The 21,303-nt window shown below is 32.1% G+C and overlaps 2 protein-coding genes across 3 annotated transcripts in view; one reads left to right on the top strand and one right to left on the bottom strand.

Annotated features, from left to right (window-relative positions):
- Positions 1-14,783, top strand: part of LOC127702133 (proton myo-inositol cotransporter-like) — an 84,324-nt gene extending 69,541 nt beyond the window's left edge. The window contains exons 9-10 of the mRNA XM_052206230.1: positions 7,436-7,588; positions 8,333-14,783. Coding sequence (XP_052062190.1) covers positions 7,436-7,588; positions 8,333-8,526 — 347 coding nt within the window. The 3' untranslated portion in view covers positions 8,527-14,783. The remainder of the gene's footprint in view (positions 1-7,435; positions 7,589-8,332) is intronic.
- Positions 1-21,303, bottom strand: part of LOC127701625 (terminal uridylyltransferase 4-like) — a 697,935-nt gene that overhangs the window by 647,769 nt on the left and 28,863 nt on the right. The gene's annotated exons all lie outside the window — the stretch shown is intronic.

Below are 21,303 nucleotides of genomic sequence, written 5' to 3'. Positions count from 1 at the left end.
AAGTACGCTTGACACATGAATAATTCTACAAGAGAGGTATTTATGACAGGCCTTTAAAGGAAATTATATTTGGCAATATCCTAATATGCATAGCCGAATGGACACTATGGAAACTTCGAAATCTAATAAAGCTTGAACACATCACTTGCAATAATAGAATTATTAGACAATTTTATTGAGAACTAAAAGAAAATATCGTTTTACGTTTAAATCATTTACAAAATAAAGAACCAGATATCAATAATGATCTGGTACACTTATTAGATCAGATATGTAATAACTAGGTCAAGTGTGTACTTTTACTTTTTTAAGTTAACGTATCGATACATTCAATTGGAAAAAGAAAGGTGATTATGTCTACCTTCTTACTACATTTACATGGTTTATAAAAAAGAGCAATGTATATAAACTGATTAAAAACTTACCTTGTTGTTGACAGGTACAGTGGGAAATCTAGTGACAAAATATTACCTCCCCTGTAAACACTAAAAACTAGATCTTCTCAATGTTTGTCCCATTTTAGCAAAGACGCTATCAATTATGGATTCACGGAAAAATGTTCTGGTAAATAGTAAAAATAAAAATAAGGTGAAATAAAAAACAAAACTTCCATTCAATGTTATCATTCCCCCCCCCCCTTAAGTAGCAAACACGAGTACAGCAGGCTATAGAAGCTTGGTGTAAAATTGGTTTAACATGTTGCTATGCGAATAAATTCCTGGAGTACCAACTTCAATTTATTTTTTTACTGTCTGTATACCTCTCTGGAACATGCTAATTGTTCGTATATATATATATAGCTAGATCAGAGAAAGTCAGGGAAAAAATTCCAACTGGCCCATGGTTTCACCCACCACATATGTCTTCATGGCTCCCCTGGTATTCTTAGACGAAACTTTGCGTTTCTGACAATCAACACATTGTTGACAATACCTATTTATAAAATCTTGATACGGGTTGTGCCCATGTTTCCTGCTACAGGGTCATTATGAAGCATTTCCAATACTTCAAGATGAAGACAGCTTGGTAGTACATATTGCAGGCTGGTATTATGGATAGACATATTCACCCATTTCCTGTATAAAATTCCATCACCCAGGGAACAAACGCAGGGTTAAACGTTTCCATTGGGTCCAATGAGCTTTATGTGTCTTACTTAAATAGAAAATTTCCTGCCAAGTAGGCCTTCTGTTATTTGTCACCCAATTAACTACAGATTTGATCACATGATCTTTCATTTGGGCCTTTCTTAATTCAGACTTGGGTTTACTACCTACCCAGTTGGCAGAAATTTCTATAGGTTCAATATCATCTGTTTTGTCATTTTTAATTGCCCTGGTTTTAGACAAGTATGTTCTGAACCTTCACTGGTACTGTCTTTTCGGTCACAGTGTTTCATAATAACAATATAATTTACACATGAAATAGTAATAACAATATAATTTACGCATGAAATAGTAATATCAATATTTCATACACAATACGAACAACAAGAACATGGAACTGAGCATGTACTCTAAATTAAATAATATTGCATACAAACATCTCTAATATTCTTACCCCTAAACTGTAACACTATACTTTCAGTTTGATTGTACCATTTCTAACGGGAGTTATGGTACTTTGATAAAACAAAAGTAGTATTGCAAAAATGACACCTTGTTAAATTAATAGAAATTTGTAAATAATCTTTCTTATGTTAATTCAATATTGCATATTTTTACTAAAAGAGCGACTAAGGCTCTGTGTAGTAAGTATTTATTTAGTTAGAATCAGTCTTTCAGTGTGGTGATATTAAAGAAATTAAAAGGCGAAAATAATTGACAAGAAATACGTACAATTGTATAATGTTGTATGAATGAATCACCGAATAGCTAGGCGCTTCATACCAAGTTCAAATTTTGGATAAAACGAGGAAAACATAAACCAAAACAAAGACAAGTCTCGGAATATCCATTATCATAGTAATGTATATTTAAGTAATTTTTTACACTAATTTAACAATAAAAATAAAAAAATTGTCAAATAAATTCTTTCAGTCATTCAGACACGTGTCAAATAATCACAACTGAGCATTTTGTTTTGTTTATTTTCGTATTGTCATCATTCAGAATCTCAGAAAGAGAAAAAAGTGGACAATTTAAATTGGGTCGTAAATGCAAATTGAGTTCCTGTTCACTTGAAATTAAGAGAAATGAAAATATTGTATGTTAAACGTACTTTCGCGACCAGAACGATATCTTGTGTTTAGCTAATTTGGCCGATGGTAATCACGAGCTTTTGCCATCATCTGGCGACCATCGTTTGTCGTCTGTTGTCTGTCGTCTGTCGTCCATAAACCTTTTCAAAGATTTTCTCCTCTTAAACTACTAAAACAAGTAAAATAAAACTTTATGTGATTGATCCATAGGGTATCTAGTTTAAAGTTTGTTAATCTTGTTCTGCTCTACCAAAAATCATTTTCACTATGGGTTCAAAATGGAACATATGGGTAAAATGCAGGTGATTGTCTTATATCGTGTAAACAGAAATAGATACACAAAATATGGCACTTCCGAAAAACTTTAAAATATCAATATCTACCTTTCCTACTGGTACCAAAATTAGCAGACATCTCTTTACAGGAGTTACGTTCCTTAAATGACGAGTTATGACCGATTCAAATATTTTTGTCTATCAATTTGAAAACTATTATAGACTGGAAGAAACTGTAATCAGCAAAAAGTGTAAGGAACAAATCTAAAAAATTACAAGTTACATGTACTAGTATAAAAATAATTTATCGACTCCTTAAAGGGGGAAAGGCCATAAAAATACTTTTTTGTCGATCATCTTGATAGCTGTTATTATATAGACAGACAGAAACTGTGAAGAGCAAACACAATCAGCAATTTTAGATCTAAATAGATGACATATAACTGAAAAAATCAATTAACCCACTATGGGAATTACAATTGCTCTTAAACGACGATTTGTTTTCTTTTATTTACTGTGACTTGACTATAGGTGTTGCTGTTTACCTTTACCTATTGTTCAACCAGATTGTAAAATTGACAATTCAATTGGGACATTTAAATTGACAAGTTGCTATTGTGAGAGTTGATGAATAGATGATCAATCATGCATTTAGAGTCTACCTGGATGCTGTCCTATCACTTCACCTGTTCAATTTTTACTGTTGTAGTGAAATTGGAATAGGTCTTTCAAAAGTTATCCATGTGGCATTCAGGCTTCAATTTTTGTCTTTATTGAAAAAACATAACATGCATATACAGTATAAATTAGTATACATTGTATAAATAAAGCTGGAGTATGACCACAAATTTATTTCATGTTCTAAAATTTGTTAAAAACTGCAGATTTTTTTAACAACTCATCTCCTAATGTTTTCATTAGAGATTCATAAAACAGATATAAGAAGATATGGTAAGAGTGCCAATGAGACAACTCTCCATCCAAGTCAAAATTTAAAAAAGTAAACCATTATAGGTCAAAGTACGGTCTTCAACACGGAGCCTTGGCTCACATTGAACAGTAAGCTATAAAGGGTCCCAAAAATTGCTAGTGTAAAACCATTCAAACGGGAAAACCAACGGTCTAATCTATATAAAAACGAGAAACACTAATGAACCACATCAACAAACGATAACTACTGAACATCAGATTCCTGACTTAGGACAGGTGCAAACAGGCCTTTTATAGTCGACTATACGGTATCGGTTTTTCTCATTGTTGAAGGCCGTACGGTTGCCTATAATTGCTTACATCCACTTTATTTAAACTTTGGAGGATAGTTGTCTCATTGGCAATCATACCTCATCTCCTTATTTTTATAAAGGAAATAAACATTATAATTACAGTCTTTTTTTCATAGAAATAAATGTATTCCTTGAAGTAATTGACCATACAATTGCTAAAGAAACACAAAATTTAGAAGGAAAAAGAGATTTTTATTTACTACTATTTCAAAAACTTTGAACAAGAAGAATGTATATGTTTTTTTCTTGCAAGGTATTTAATTGCATGTCATATAATGCACTACTTTTCCTCTTAATGTTTTAATAGACAAATACTATGAGTGCTTGGATTTCCTTTATATTGTTGAAAAGACCTCTTTTATTTCTTTTACTCTTTTGGGAGATAACTCAAAATTTTGTTTTACTCTTGTGGAAATCTTAATTATTTCATAATTTTCATAATTTTCCAGGATTAATAGACACCAGGACACATGTGTGTATTCCTTCATTTAGATATTTGTTCAATACTTATTGACATGGGCCTTATACAAAGTGTTTATGCATAGTGAAAATAAAAAAAAAATGGTTATGAATAAACTTTTATTTATAGACACTGATATTTGATATCCCATCCGGTATTCCAGTTTCACTATTTGAAATGATTTTAAAACATTTTCCTAATTTTATTAACTTTTTGGAATATTTTCTAACATTTTTCACTATATCACTAGATTTTTTTTCTTCATCCAAAGTATTCTGTTTAATTTCCAATTATATATATTCCAATTAAACAGGTGCCAAGTCTTTATATTAGATCCAGAAATTTGTAATTTTTGATTATTTCCAATATCACATTCAAAATAATTATCCTCACTTTATACATTTTTTGGAGTTTTTTTTTCACTATATCACTTGAATTTACTATATCCATAGTATTCAGTTTTTATTTCATTTCCCATTATATATGATACAATTAAACAATATAAGATCCAGAATTTTATACTGATTATTTCTAATATCACGTTCAAAATTGTTATCCTCATGTTATGAATATTTTGGAAAAATTTACTTTTATTTTTCACTTTATCACTAAATTTGACTATATCCACTGTATTCACATGTTATTTCATTTTCTATGATATATATATCCCATTTAAACAGGTGCATCATCTTCATATTAGATCCAGAATTTTATAATGATTATTTTCAAAATCACATTTAAAAGCCACAGAAACATGTTGGATAAACTTATTTCTCCTACTTGCATTCCATTTTTGATTTTTATTTACCTTTTAGATTAACTAAATCCCATCTTATAAAAAGTGAATTCCCTTGAGTGAACACAGTCTTTTTATGCACAAAAATCCTAATAAATTTCAAAGATAAACCTATATGCCTTATACTCCAAAATTATTTCGAATTTTACATGTACATCATCATGTATAAGCCGCACAACACATTTTGAATGAATTATTTCCTCCTTGATAAATTCATGACAATCCATTCTTGTAAAAAAACAAGTCACATTTTAAGAAGCAAAATTATATGGCATCTAAGAAGTGAATTCAAATTAAATAAATTCCACTATGTAATGCACATCGGTTTCCAATTGATTTCAAACACTTTGAATAATATTCCAAATGAAAAATTTGAATAGATATATGAAGAAATGCATAACATATCCATCTGAAAACTGAAACTGAAAACACATGAATTGCTATTTCTCGTCTCACTGACAACTGGACAATACTATGTATAAGGGTACAACACTATTTACATTCATTTATTATTTAAAAACAGTTTTAATTTTCATACATATTGACATACAGTTAGAAAATCTTTTACTGGTCTAGATTTTTGGGTCAAATTAAAGAAATCATCTAATAAGGGATTTAAAACAATGAAAACTAATAATATTTTCTTCCCTATCAATTTTATAATAGAATAACCCTAAGTGAAGAAAAACTTCAGGAAAAAAGCATGCTGTAAGTTTGGGTTAGGTGAATAAAAAAAAGTACAGGTAGCATCAAGGTAGACTCAACTCTAACAATACCAACTGGTCAATTTAAATGTCCCAATTGTAATGTCAATTTTACAATCTGGTTGAAAAATAGGAAAAGGTAAACAGCAACACCTGTAGTCAAGTCACAGTAATTCTATTTTGAAAAGTATCATACATAAACAGAAACAACAAAAATGGTCAACAAAACAAGATCTAAAAAAATGTCAAAATGCATGAAATAATTGATCGATACCTTATATGACGTATTGCCCTTAAATGACATTTTTGACAATTATAGCATTGTTGTCTTTTATTTTCAAAAACAGAAATCTGACACCCCAAAAATGTTAAACAATAACGGATCTATAGAAATTAATAGAAATTTTGTAAATAATCTTGTCTTATGTTAATTTCAATATGGCATATTTTTACTAAAAGAGCGATTAAGGCTCTTTGTAGTATTTAGTTAGAATCAGTCTTTCAATGTGGTGATGATAAAGGAATTAAAAGGAGACAAAATGGTAAAATTACATATGCGCCATATGATATATGTGACGCTGGACTCTATTTTACTTCAATACCAGACTATGAGTGTTCAAAACATAGATGAAGACAATGCTTCATTAAAGAGCAATCTAAAGAACCAACATGTTGGTTATCATAAAATTTTGGCTCAAATGTATACTATTTTTTTGGACTAAAGAATATTTTTTTCGAATATTTGGTAAAAGGCAGAGAAAGGAGATACACGTTACGATTACAATATGTAATAGAATGCTTCTAATCTGAAATAATATCTTTTTAGAAATATTGCTGAGGTTCCTGTTCCATTCCTATAAATTTCAATTAACTTTGGATAATTTTTCACAATTGTTTGATATTTTACTGATAAACTGCAATGTGTGTTTTTGTTCTTGTTGAGATTTTTGTGATGAACATTAAACTAAACCATATGTATGTTTGAAATTAGCAGGTAACTGCATGTAATGGTTAACGTGAGGGTACCCAAATTGAAACCTATTTTGACAGTTTTGTCACCTACGTGTATTTATGATCCAGAAAAAAGTTTCCATTCTGTGTTTATTTTGAAGATGTATCCTTATATACTATATAGTTCAATCAATTTAGTTTTGAATCCATATTGAATCATTGAAAAATTGGTTTGAACCGACCTCCAAACGATCTATGATTCTGTTATGAGGAGTACCCAAATTGCATCCATGCTAAAATTCACATCTGTAAACTGATGTATTGTTTAATTTCTTCAAATATTTAGAATAATTTGCCAAAAGTCCATGCTTATTATTTATTTTTTAAGAAATTGATGCCTGTAACATATTTCAATCGCTCATTTTTAAAAGTTGACTTTTTGTGGACGTCACACGGCGATGTTTCCATAGATTTTACTTTTTGGAGTGAATACTTCATCTGTTGATATATACTGTGAACGCTTTGTGTATATTTAAATATATTTACCTATGTTGAAAGACTTGCATAATTTCAAATCATAAAAACACAAATTGTTTAGTCTCTACGAAAACTTGTAAGATTTCTGTTGCTATTTTTGCTAATGATTGGTGCAATTTGGGTACTCGGAAGAATTTGGGTACTGTGACGTTACATTATTTCAGGATTGTTTAACATAATATCTTATCGTGTTGCATTTATGATAAAAAAAAACATCTTGTCAATTTAGGACTGGGTCCTATGCCATGGACAGTTAATTCGGAAATATACCCAATATGGGCCAGAGGAACTGCAATTTCAATAAGTACTGCCGTTAACTGGATAGCCAATCTAATTGTGTCTTTCACATTTTTGTCACTACTTGAATCCATTACTACATACGGTAAGTGTTTATTATTCATGCTTTCTGTTTTATTTCATTTCACAATTAAATAGATACACAAAATATATTCGCCTCTATTTTGATGTTATCCACAACATTTTTTTTTTCCTTTTTATTAAGATCGAAAAATTTTATGCACAAATTAACGTGGTCATAGCAGCAAAACATTTTGAAATACACAAAGGACTTTGTAAAAGAAAGGAAAATAGTCTATTTTGTCTTACAATAGATTATTCGGAACGTAAACTCGCATATTTCGTCTTACAACGTAACATAACTTAGAAAAAAAAAGACAACAGGAACCATTAAAAGTACTGAACAGTAAAACAGACCACAGCATCCCCAATACAGTTTTTTTGTCGTAAGACAGATTATTGGGAAAAGAAGGAATTTCACTAAACATTGTGTTTCAAAAGTTATGTACTTGATTCATGCTTATGTAAAAAAAATGGCAGAAATCAATGTCTCTTTGAATTTAAAAAGTATATATATAAATAAGTATACGGTGTTGCGATAAGATTGCTAATGAGACAACTGTCCACCAATGACTTAAGAACAAATATGTAAACGACTACAACATCAGCATAAAAAGCATTGATTTTGTACAATTTTACCACTTGATAACTTGATGTGTTTGATTAAATGTTACATGTATAAGATTGTTGGAGACGCAACCGGTCTCGCTCTTTTTGGGGTAACTGTCTTACTTTTATAATTTTATGTTACATTTCATATATTTTACAGGAACATTTTACTTGTTTTGTGGAATATCTCTATTAGGATTGATAGTTTTATACTTCATGTTACCAGAAACTAAGAATAAGACACTAGAGGAAGTTGAACAATTGTTCATGTCGGAGGAGTATAGAAGTCAACACAAGAAATACATGACGTATGAAGCAAAGGATAATCCCGCTTTTGCTGGCGAAAAATTGTAAACAATGAACTTAAATCAAGCCAATTTAGTAACATAGTGTCATTTCAAATATTAGTCGTCAAAACACTCCCAAGTTTTTAAATATTTTTGGGCAGTTTTAGCAGCCATACATGTAACCAGATATTTTTTTTCACTAGTCAACTTGAACCTTTTAATGTAGTTGAATATTAAAAAAAAACCAGAAGCATAACATACTCTACAAAACAGAACATACAAAACTAAGGATTGAGCAACACGAACCCCACCAAAAATCGGGGATGAGCCCAGGTGCTCCGGAAGGGTAATCAGTTCCTAAATTTTAAAACTCTAAGGCTCTTAAAATATATGTTATAATTTGTATACAAGTAGTAAAAGTTAGGACTATTCCTTAGTTTGATGGGTAAATTTTCGTTTTTATATTCTAACGACTGACAGATATGCGCATAGAACGGTCTTCTGACCTGACGAGGGACATATATTTCCCTAGCGCGGTCAAAGGGTTAAAATACTCAATCTACCTGTCAGTAACTATGGGAAAACGCCAATTTTAATAAAGTCCTCGTGCTATTGCTGTTGATAGAACTTGACAATAACAGTTGATTCCTAGGAGTTACTTTTTCTGTTATAATTTATATCTTTTGAACAATGAATTGATGGAATTTGATGCGACTGTCATACAAGTGAGAGGTTTAGCTAGCTTTAAAACCAGGTTAAATCCACCATTTTCTACATAAGAAAATGCCTGTACCAAGTCAGGAATATGACAGTTGTTATCCATTCGTTTGATGTGTTTGAGCTTTTGATTTTTCCATTTGATTAGGGACTTTCCTTTTTGAATTTTCCTCGGAGTTCAGTATTTTTTGTGATTTTACTTTTTGATAGAAACATTTTTCCGACAATTTTTCGATGTCGTTTTTATCCGTTAAATTAGTTTTCTATTATTGCATTAGAATTAATATTTGTAAACAAAGGATAAATATTAAGCTTGGTTTATCCAATGACATCCATCGATATCAGCATTTGGAAAATTGACTGACCCTAAAATAAGCTTATCAATTGTTTCAATAAATGCACAATTTCAAAATCGTAATCTCCTTATTGAATCTCGACATGTCGTTTTCGAAGTTTATCGATAATAAAACAAAAGCTCTAAAAAGAATAAGGAACATTTGTCAAAGATTTACAAAACCTGGAATGAAGTGAGCAACATCAAATTCTTCAGAAGCCTTTGAGTAACACTCGATATGTCTATGTCTGGAAATACAAAGTTATTGAAGTTGCGACCATGCATTTTTCTCATATTCCATTAAAAAACAACAGTTTAGAAAAGACGAGAGAGTTATTTTGTCAGGATTTAAAAGAAGCATACAAAATAAGTGATTTTTGAATTAAAATTCCCCTTGCACACCAAAATGTTTTCTTTGATATAAATTTTGTCTTGTACTACAATGTAACCATTAAACATTTGGGAAAAACCCTTTATTTGGCTGTCTCCAGTAGCCATAATTTGATTAAAAAATAGCACTCATCGTCTGGTAGATACGCTTGAGAGACGTTGCATTTTTCAGTTAATTTTTGTTTAAAGGTTTTTCAATTATCAGCCTTTAAAAATGCAATTAGCGATTAATTTCAGAGTAACCTTTTATATTAAACAGTATGATAATTTTATAATATTTGATAAAAAAAAAGAGTCTAGTTTTCAAATTTTATTCTATTCAATAATTGATTGTTGGATGAAAAGTTTACTTTACGTCAATCTGTTATCGTCCGTCGTCGTCGTCGTAAACTTTTTGATTTATATTTAACTTTGCGATGAATGATCTTTAGATACTAGTCTATCGATTGTGTTTTTTTTTCTTCATGTAAATTAACCAACACGGTCGCCATGGCTTGAAATAGAACGCGATTGTAAATGCAAATAAACTCATCATAGATACGTAATGGTCCTATAACATGAAACTTATAGAGAAAATATTACGAGGTCAAAATTTCTCAGAATTTCAAGGTGTACTTACTTTCTATTGTCAGCAAAATTATCACTAAACTCCTAATTTTAGTACATTTTGTAAATGTCCTTAAAGACGATTTTTACTAATTTCTGCATTTGTTTTAATTACTTAATAACCATTATAGATAGAGAGTACATGGAAACAGCAATAAACATCTGACACATAGATATGTCTCGCCTGTATATAATTTGACAGTAAAAGGCAAAAATTAAAATTTAAACATGTAAAATAGTAATACTTTAACATGTAAATTATGCAAAATGATCAAGGTCAATGAACCATGACTGAAGGATCAGGGCTAAATAACAAATAACTGCAAACGGAATACAATTGACTTATCATAAGTGGTTCTCCTTTAAACAACCTAATCACAAACTCTAACATGTAAACTATGTGAAAGTTTCAAAGTCAATAGACCATGACGGGGGGGAAAAAAGGGGGGGCAGATAATGTCCATGGAAATGAGATGTCCCAATGATTATACAACTGCAGACCAAACATCATTGACTTATCATGAGTGGTTCCCCTTGAAATGACATAATCACCAACTTTAACATGTAAACTATGCACTAATTATTGTCTGCTCATTCCGTTATCGTGAATTCATTTCTCATTTGAATTGTTTCACATTTTTCATGTCCGGGCCTTTTATAGCCGATTAAAACATATGAGTTTTTCTTATTGTTGAAGGCCGAACGGTTGTATGTAATTGCTTACATCCACTTCATTTGAACTCTGGTGGATAGTTGTCTCATTGACAATCATACCACATCTCCTTATTTTAATATAAACGTTTCAAAGTAATAGATCATGAAAGAGGGGCAGGATCAAATAATCTCCATGGAAATGAGATGTACCAATGCCTATACAACTGCATACCAAATATCATTGATTTACCATTAGTGGTTCCACTTAAACTGACCCGATCACCAGCCTTAACATGTAAAGTATACAAAAGTTTCAAAGTCAAAAGACAATGACTGAGGGGCGGGGCCAAATAATCTCCATAGAAATGAGATATGCTAATGCTTATACAACTTCATACCAAATATCATTGATTTACTATTGGTGGTTCCCGTAAAACTGACCTAATCACAAACTTTAACAAATGGTTGACACCGCCGACTCCGGAAACGGCAACCAAAGTGGCAAACAATATTTTCCTCCTCATTGCTTTTTTATGAATTATCATGGAAACCTTATAACAGATAGAGAGAAAACTGTAAACAACCAAAATTATCACCAAGATAAGATATACTAAAAAGTCAATTAACTGAAATTTTTAATGATTCCGTATAAGGGTAAAACGATTGTCACCCATGTCTTTTGAGGGAAAGAGGATGACAGTGTTGTGATATTGCAACCCCTCCCCCGCTAATCTCTTCAGAGCGACAATGTGATCTCTGTTTTCACATTCTTTCTATTCACAGTTTGATTCTAAGTTTGAATCTTAACTTCAAAACTATTAAATTACGTTTATAATTTCATAATTCATCGAAATAGTTTATCATCATATTTACGGTTAATTTAGAATTTAAGAAATTACTTTTAGTAAGTTTTCTCTGATGACAAATATTCATACTCAAAGTTTTACTTAGTCAAGTTACATTAAAAAATAAATATAAGTTTACGAACCTGGTGAATAAAACAAATAGATCAGTATTATCTTTATTTAAGTCCAAACCATACAAATGATACATGTACTTGGTTCTTTAATGTTTTCTATTTTAGACCTTAACACCACTGTTGATTGGACCCATTTTATTCACAAATTAAAATATGTTTTGGAACAAATATATAACGTGGAAGGTATCTGATGATTATTTAATTTACATTTTACACAATTTGGGACACAATTTTAGATTACCTTATATTAGGCTTAATTGACATTTGTGTTAATTCAATTACTAAGTTAGATATTTATTTTAAGTGGACAGTAGGTTAGAACTTTTAAATATTTACTTCAGGAAATGGTTATAAGAGTTTAAACTTTCAAACTATATATATGCTAAGTGACTTTTTGAATCAAATAGAAATTAATTTTCTTAAAGACATTTATATCTGTTCCGGACCATATTCGTATTTGGACCATACTCGTATGATCATTATCATATAGGATAGGAGCAAGAGGACATTGTTACATGATTAAAGAGATAAAGTGAATTTTACTTACAAGTAAGAATTATAGTAACACCACTTTTACATGGTCATTACTGTTTTGTCCTTTCATTTGTACGAAACTCAATATGTCATATGGAAAATAACTTCAAGAAATATCTAAATGAACTCTTAACCAAGAAGTCACTTGCTTAACTCAAATGAATTTTGGTCATTGAATTCTCTTTCTTTTCTTTTTTATAATTTATTTTGGTGCTTTTATTGTCCCCCGCGTAACACGTTGCGGGGGACATGGAAATACCGGGCGTCCGTCCGTCCGGCCGGCCGTGCGTCCGTGTGTCCGTCCACCCGTCCGGTCTTGTTAGCGCTTTCACAGGTACATTTCTTGCCAGATATTTATAAAACTTATACTATAGGTTAATATCAGCAATATCTCGTTCAAGTTCTATAATGGTGGCCGATCAACTTCTTTTAAAAGAGTTATGCCCCTTGGAAGTATTAAATTTATGGAAAATGGCCTCGTTAGCGCTCTCATGTGTACAATTCTTGCCAGATTTTTATAAAACTTATACTATAGGTTAATATCAGTAATATCTCGGACAAATTCTATAATGGTGGCCGATCGATTTTTTTAAAAAGAGTTATGCCCCTTGGAAATATTAAATTTATGGAAAATGGCCTCGTTAGCGCTCTCACGGGTACAATTCTTGCCAGATTTTTATAAAACTTATACTATAGGTTAATATCAGTAATATCTCGTTCAAGTTCTATAATGGTGGCCGATCAACTTCTTTTAAAAGAGTTATGCCCCTTGGAAGTATTAAATTTATGGAAAATGGCCTCGTTAGCGCTCTCATGTGTACAATTCTTGCCAGATTTTTATAAAACTTATACTATAGGTTAATATCAGCAATATCTCGGACAAGTTCTATAATGGTGGACGATCGACTTTTTTTTAAAAGAGTTATGCCCCTTGGAAATATTAAATTTATGGAAAATGGCCTCGTTAGCGCTCTCACGGGTACAATTCTTGCCAGATTTTTATTAAACTTATACTATAGGTTAATACCAGCAATATCTCGGACAAGTTCTATAATGGTGGACGATCGACTTTTCTAAAAGAGTTATGCCCCTTGGAAATATAAAATATGTGCATCGCGGGGAACATTGGAACTCTGTTCTTTTATTATATTAAAATTTCTTAAGTATTTCAAATTATTTTTAGTTATTTAATGTGTTCTTGCTCGTATTTATACGATCTTACAATTACTGAAAAATTGTATGAAAAGGAGAAAGAACACAAAATTCAGTGAAAATAAGTTGAGATTCGAAGAAATTTGGTTTCTGAAATAATAATTTAAACACTAAGAAAAAAGGAAAAAGTTCCATGCCCAAAAACGTCCGTTGTTTCACTTGCGGACGAAAAGGTCGACAAGATAAAACGCTCTTAATTAATTCTAGCGAAGGCAAGATAACAGATACACCAAGATTAATACAATGTGTAAAGATAAACGAATTCAGTAAGTAACTTGAGAATGAGCTATGTTCTCCTGCGAAGGAAGTTAGAATTTATTTGAAAAATACCTATATGGTCTAAATACTCATAGTTAGTAACCAAACGAGTATAATACTCATATGGTCCTACCATACGCGTATTGTCGGATCGTATGGGTATACGCATATGGTCATGACTATACGCAGCCGCTTATGGTCCAAATACTCATATAGTCCGGAACATATCCACGGTTACATAATACTACATTAGCTTGTGGGATAAACATATAATTTTTAGAAGTAACTTGATTGTACCTTTTCAGATGATCACGTGAGCAATTTGTTATATTCATTTGAGGTTGTTTTTTTATCTTTTATATTTTACATCAAATTACCATCATTACATATGTATTGCAGTTTTGGAATTTATCTTGAAAACTATAATAGGAAGAAAGAGACTATAACAGAAAATATCTAACCGTGTATGTCTAAAACACATTTTTGTGAATCTGAATTGATGTTATTTTGTTTGTTTGTCTTGTAAATGTTTTCGTTATTACAAAGCGAACTTTCATTTTTTAAATAGTTAAATGCATAATCAGAAAAAAATAATGGAATCTGCAGATACATGATATATTAAAAACCATACAAACAGCTATTTGTTCTCGTCCTTTGGTATATGACAGATACTTTTTTCATTGGCAATCATACCACGTGTTTTAATCATAATTATGAGTTGTTTTATTAATAATGGTTTTTAATAATGTTGTCGCTTCAATTGAAACGATTCACAAAGATACTATACACATATTATTAGTTACACAGTGTGCTAGTGATATAATATGATATATATGGGGTCAGTAAATTCCATATAGGGTGAGAGCGAAGTTACACATGGAATTTACGAACGAGCAAACAACGCACCATACTTTAAAACATCTCGGTTTAGAAAAAAATCGTCTTTAAAAGTTTGAAAATGCCATCTGTTTTATAAGAAATAATTGTTTCTTGGGCTACCTGACTTATGTTCAGGGAAATTCGTGGCCGAGCTTGGTTAAATGCACCTTGTCCTTCGATAGAAACTCGTGTGAAGCTTGTATGTTATGGTATCAAATGTAACACCCTCAATTATCCCCCATTATTCATAATGTTCAACCCAACATCCAAACACCAATTAAATGATCAGAATTAACAGCAGTATTTTTTTTTCTTTTTCTATACATATAAGTGTTTATAAAATGACCAAACAGCAAATTTAATATGTACCGGATCGTCTACAATAGGCGATACTGCGCAGATAGGGAAAAAAATATATAAAAGTCTTAAGATTTGCGCAACGGTACTAATACATGTATATATGAATGCGCTTGACAATACAGCAATGTTAAAACTTTTCTTGCTATTTATTTTTTAGTTATATATATATATGTATACCAAGAAATTTGTTTTGCATGCACACGTATAAAAGTTGCGGTTTTTATCCAACGCAATCATAGGTTTGAACGTTGTTTTCAATTTAGACTTGTTTATATGTATATATATATATATATATAAATACCGTTTCGATTCCTGACATCACTGAAGAGACATTAATTGTCGAAATCCGGATATGGTGTACCAATTTTTGCACCTCATGTTTGCGGTATACCATCTTTTCCGCAAGTTTATTGTTTTCTGTTTGGTATTAAATTAATAACTAAGATCCATTTTGTTACATCTGGTGATCCGTTTATTTGGCAATCGCCATGGCAGTCAGCAGGATTTAGGAACATCCGTTGTTCGACCTGCTAGTCAAATGCGTTTTGTTAAAATATACTTTTTCACTTTTTTGGTCTTTTTTGTTTTTTGTTTTGCATGCACACGTATAAAAATTGCGGTTTTTATCCAACGCAATCATAGGTTTGAACGTTGTTTTCAATTTAGACTTATATATTTATATATATAAAGTGCCTAGAAAATCAATCTAACGATGTTAGAGTAGATCTGTTTCTTTACTTCCTCCCAGGGCGGGCCTGGAACCTGTACTTTTTATTTCTAACTTCTACGACAACACCGTAGGTGTTACCTTCTCGTAGGAATAAAACAAGGATATCTGATACAATACACGAAGTATTCTTTTAGTGTACAGAAATGATCATCTACTCATCTCTTCAGTATAATTACAGGATGCTAATCTATTTTTAGAAGCATACAATCACTGTACATTATTATATGTATATGTCTGCCTATGTGTAGTGACAACTATAGTGTATATATATATAACAAGTCTAAAAGGGTACAACATCACCAAAAAATAATAATAAAATGAACAAATGTTAAATATTTCGGATAACAGATATCCTTCACCAGTATGATCACGATGTAAAATGAATCATATCAATCTAGACTGATTATAAAACTATTACAATCTTGGAATTTATACAATAAAACAGTTTAAACTGAACATCATTGAAACGCTTGTACAATTCTAATTTTTTTTTAAACATGACGTAGTTAATGTAGCTATTTACAACAGAGACTGCAAAGATATGCTTCAAATAAAAATAGTAATGTGCGATATGAACTGGTACAACTCTAAAATTTCAAAGGTGACGACAGTTAAGATGTTACAACAACGATTGCGTGGAAATACATTCCCAATAAACAGCACTGACCGATCCAAGCTAGTATAATATTTCAAATTTGACAACGGTAGAGTAATTAAAACAGAGGCTGCGTATTTAAACATACCAAATAGATAGCAGTTTGATAATGATTAAAAAAATAATAATAAATTTTGACTAAGGTTAAATAATTGAACGTGACTGCGTACTTATACATCCCTCCCAAATGAATAGAACCCTATAATTTAAACTGGTATAATTAAAAAATTCCTTAAAACTGTAAGAGTCCAGTACAGAAGCCTGAGTTACTGGAAACAAGTGATGGTAGGAAAATGAGTGACCATACTTCCGAGTTTAGTTCCAAAATTATTACTGCGTTACAAACCATGCACAATGATGGTCAAAAAGATGAGGATACAATCAGATATTTAAAACCAGAGAACGCTAAGCTTGGTCGATTGTATCTTCTTCCCAAAATACACATGGTAGACCCATTGTATACGCAAACGGTCACCCGACTGAGAAAATCTTGGAATTCGTAGACTTTCATCTAAGATCTCATATAGAAAATCTTCCTTCTCACATTCAATACACTATAGATTACCTTCGTAAAATGGAATCCATGAACCCTCTTCCTCCGGAAACTCTCCTTGTCACTTTAGATGTCACCTCATTGTATACCAACATACCTCATAATGACGGAATACAATCGTGTAAGGAAATATGGGACTCGCGCAACACTTTAGAACCACCTACCGAATGTTTAGTCCAGCTGCTTACTCTGGTTCTGAAATGCAACAATTTCACCTTTAATGGTGAACATTACCTTCAGATAAACGGGACAGCGATGGGGACGAAATTAAAATGGCACCGTCTTACGCCAATATTTTCATGGACAAATTAGAGAAACAAATCATTTCAACATCTTTATCCAAACCTCTATCTTGGTTCCGTTTCATCGATGATGTTGACATGAAATGGATTGAATCCCAACAAAAATTGGATGATTTTTCAGACATGCAAACAACGCCCACCAGTCAATTAAATTTACATATGAAATTTCCGACTCTAAAATATCTTTCTTAGACACAACTACATCTATAAAGGACGGTGTCATATCAACAGACCTCTACTGTAAACCTACAGATATATAAACATCAGTACCTTTCTCCTCAGAAAAGAGGGACGAAAGATACCAGAGGGACAGTCAAACTCATAGATCGAAAACAAACTGACAACGCCATGGCCAAAAATAAAAAGACAAACAGACAAATAATAGTACAGATGACACAACATAGAAAACTAAAGACTAAGCAACACGAACCCCACCAAAAACTGGGGGTGATGATCTCAGGTGCTCCGGAAGGGTAAGCAGATCAAAACTGTCACCCCAAACACTACAAAAAGTATCCCGTACAGTCAAACTCTCAGAGTAAAGCAGATTTGCTCCTCTGAGGAGGCTGTCACTAAACGGTTACAGAAACTTCGCGGATTTTTGACCAAACGAGATAAGAAATCGGACATAGATAAGGGGTTTGCGCGTGCTAACAATAACAGCCGCAATGACCTATTACAGTACAAACAGAAAAGGCACAGCAAAATAGTTCCGTTTGTTTTAACATACAATCCCGCCTTTACTAACCTTTCACGTTTGATCCGTGCCAATTAGCAAATTATTGCCAAGCACCCAAAATTATCCAAGATCTTTCCCAAACCTCCTGTATTAGCTTTTCGGAGACCAGCAAGTCTAAAAGACTTATTTGTGAGAACTGACGTCTCCTCTAATAAAAGCGCTTCAACTGCAGGATGGTGCAAGTCGTGTGGTAACAGACGATGTCTGACTAGCCAACAAATACTGAATACTCAAACATTTACTTGCCACTGCACTGCATGGGTCTGTGTACACTTAATTTTGCAATGTAACTTGCAAAACCCAGAATGTTGTATACCTTCTTCAGTGTCGATGTGGCATGCAGTACGTTGGCGAGACAGAACAGCCATTCAACAAACGCATGAATGGCCGGCATCGATCTGACTACACCTGCAAGCCCGACCTCCCCGTAAGTCGTCATTTGATATCACCTGGGCACGCCCAAGCTGATCTCAAAAACATTACCATCACAATCATAGACCACAACGAGGGTTGGTCAAGGGCCGACAGAATCGCTCGGGAAAGGTTTTGGATAAGAAAGCTATGGACAGTTTCCTCAGAGAGCATAAATGAAAAAAACATAGAATGAGTCACTCATTTTCCCTACTAACGCTCATTTTCCTACCATCACTTGTTTCCAGTAACTCAGGCTTCCGTACTAGACTCTTACAGTTTTAAGTAATTTTTTAATTATACCAGTTTAAATTACAGGGTTCTATTCATTTGGGAGGGATGTATAAGTACGCAGTCACGTTCAATTATTTAACCTTAGTCAAAATTTATTATTATTTTTTTAATCATTATCAAACTGCTATCTATTTGGTATGTTTAAATACGCAGCCTCTGTTTTAATTACTCTACCGTTGTCAAATTTGAAATATTATACTAGCTTGGATCGGTCAGTGCTGTTTATTGGGAATGTATTTCCACGCAATCGTTGTTGTAACATCTTAACTGTCGTCACCTATGAAATTTTAGAGTTGTACCAGTTCATATCGCACATTACTATTTTTATTTGAAGCATATCTTTGCAGTCTCTGTTGTAAATAGCTACATAACCTACTTCATGTTTAAAAAAAATTTAGAATTGTACAAGCGTCTCTATGATGTTCAGTTTTGACTGTTTTATTGTATAAATTTCAAGTTTGTAATAGTTTTATAATCAGACTAAATTTATGATTCATTTTACATCGTGATCATACTGATGAAAGATATCTGTTATCCGAAATATTTAACATTTGTTCATTTTATTATTATTTTTTGGTGATGTTGTACCCTTTTAGACTTGTTATATATTATATTTTGTAGTGTACTGTATCATAATTTTATGATCCATCGCCCCGTAAGATTTATCGTTGGCTATTATTCAGTCATTTTATATATATATATCCGGATATGGTGTACAAATTTTTGCACCTCATGTTTGCGGTATACTATCTTTGCCGCAAGTTTATTGTTTTCTGTTTGGTAATAAATTATTATAAGATCCATTTTGTTACATCTGGTGATCCGTTTATTTAGCAATCGCCAATGGCAGTCAGCAGGGTTTAAGAACATCAACTGTTCGACCTGCTAGTCAAATACGTTTTGTTAAAATATACTTTTTCACTTTTTTGGGCTTATGGAAAATGTTGTTTGTGCTGTATTTAGACCACTCTACCAAGAAATTTGTTTTGCATGCACACGTATAAAAATTGCGGTTTTTATCCAACGCAATCATAGGTTTGAACGTTGTTTTCAATTTGGACTTGTTTATATTTTTTCGTTTGGGCTTGTATTATATTTGCCTTCAGGTTTATATGATCCGTTCATCCTATTTCGACTCTTTCAAAATTCAAGAGTCTAAAAAAAAAAGTATCCTAAATTGAAGTAAATTATATGGCCTTCCAAATACCGTTTCGATTCCTAACATCACTGAAGAGACATTAATTGTCGAAATCCGGATATGGTGTACCAATTTTTGCACCTCATGTTTGCGGTATACCATCTTTTCCGCAAGTTTATTGTTTTCTGTTTGGTAATAAATTATTATAAGATCCATTTTGTTACATCTGGTGATCCGTTTATTTGGCAATCGCCAATGGCAGTCAGTAGGGTTTAAGAACATCAGTTGTTCGACCTGCTAGTCAAATGCGTTTTGTTAAAATATGATACTTTTTCACTTTTTTGGTCTTCTGGAAAATGTTGTTTGTGCTGTATTTAGACCCCCCTCTACCAAGAAATTTCTTTTGCATGCACACATCTAAAAATTGCGGTTTTTATCCAACGCAATCATAGATTTGAACGTTGTTTTTAATTTAGACTTGTTTATATTTTTTCGTTTGGGCTTGTATTATATTTGCCTTCGGGTTTATATGATCCGTTCATCCTATTTCGCTCTTTCAAAATTCAAGAGTCTATCCTAAATTGAGGTAAATTATATGGCCTTCCAAATACCGTTTCGATTCCTAACATCCCTGAAGAGACATTAATTGTCGAAATCCGGATATGGTGTACAAATTTTTGCAGCTCATGTTTGCTGTATACCATCTTTTCCGCAAGTTTATTGTTTTCTGTTTGGTAATTAATTGTTATACGATCCATTTTGTTACATCTGGTGATCCGTTTATTTGGCAATCGCCAATGGCAGTCAGCAGGGTTTAAAAACATCAGTTGTTCGACCTGCTAGTCAAATGCGTTTTGTTAAAATATACTTTTTCACTTTTTTGATCTTTTTGAAAATGTTGTTTGTGCTGTATTTAGACCCCTCTACCAAGAAATTTGTTTTGCATGCACGCGTATAAAAATTGCGGTTTTTAATCCAACGCAATCATAGGTTTGAACGTTGTTTTCAATTTAGACTTGTATATATATATATATACATTTATCAGATGACAGAACGGTAAACAGAAAAACAATAAACAATAGTAACTGAAATAATCGAG

Source organism: Mytilus californianus, unplaced genomic scaffold, assembly GCF_021869535.1.
Source record: "Mytilus californianus isolate M0D057914Y unplaced genomic scaffold, xbMytCali1.0.p SCAF_1, whole genome shotgun sequence".
NCBI lineage: Eukaryota > Metazoa > Mollusca > Bivalvia > Mytilida > Mytilidae > Mytilus > Mytilus californianus.
This window is presented reverse-complemented; position numbering and strand designations above follow the sequence as displayed.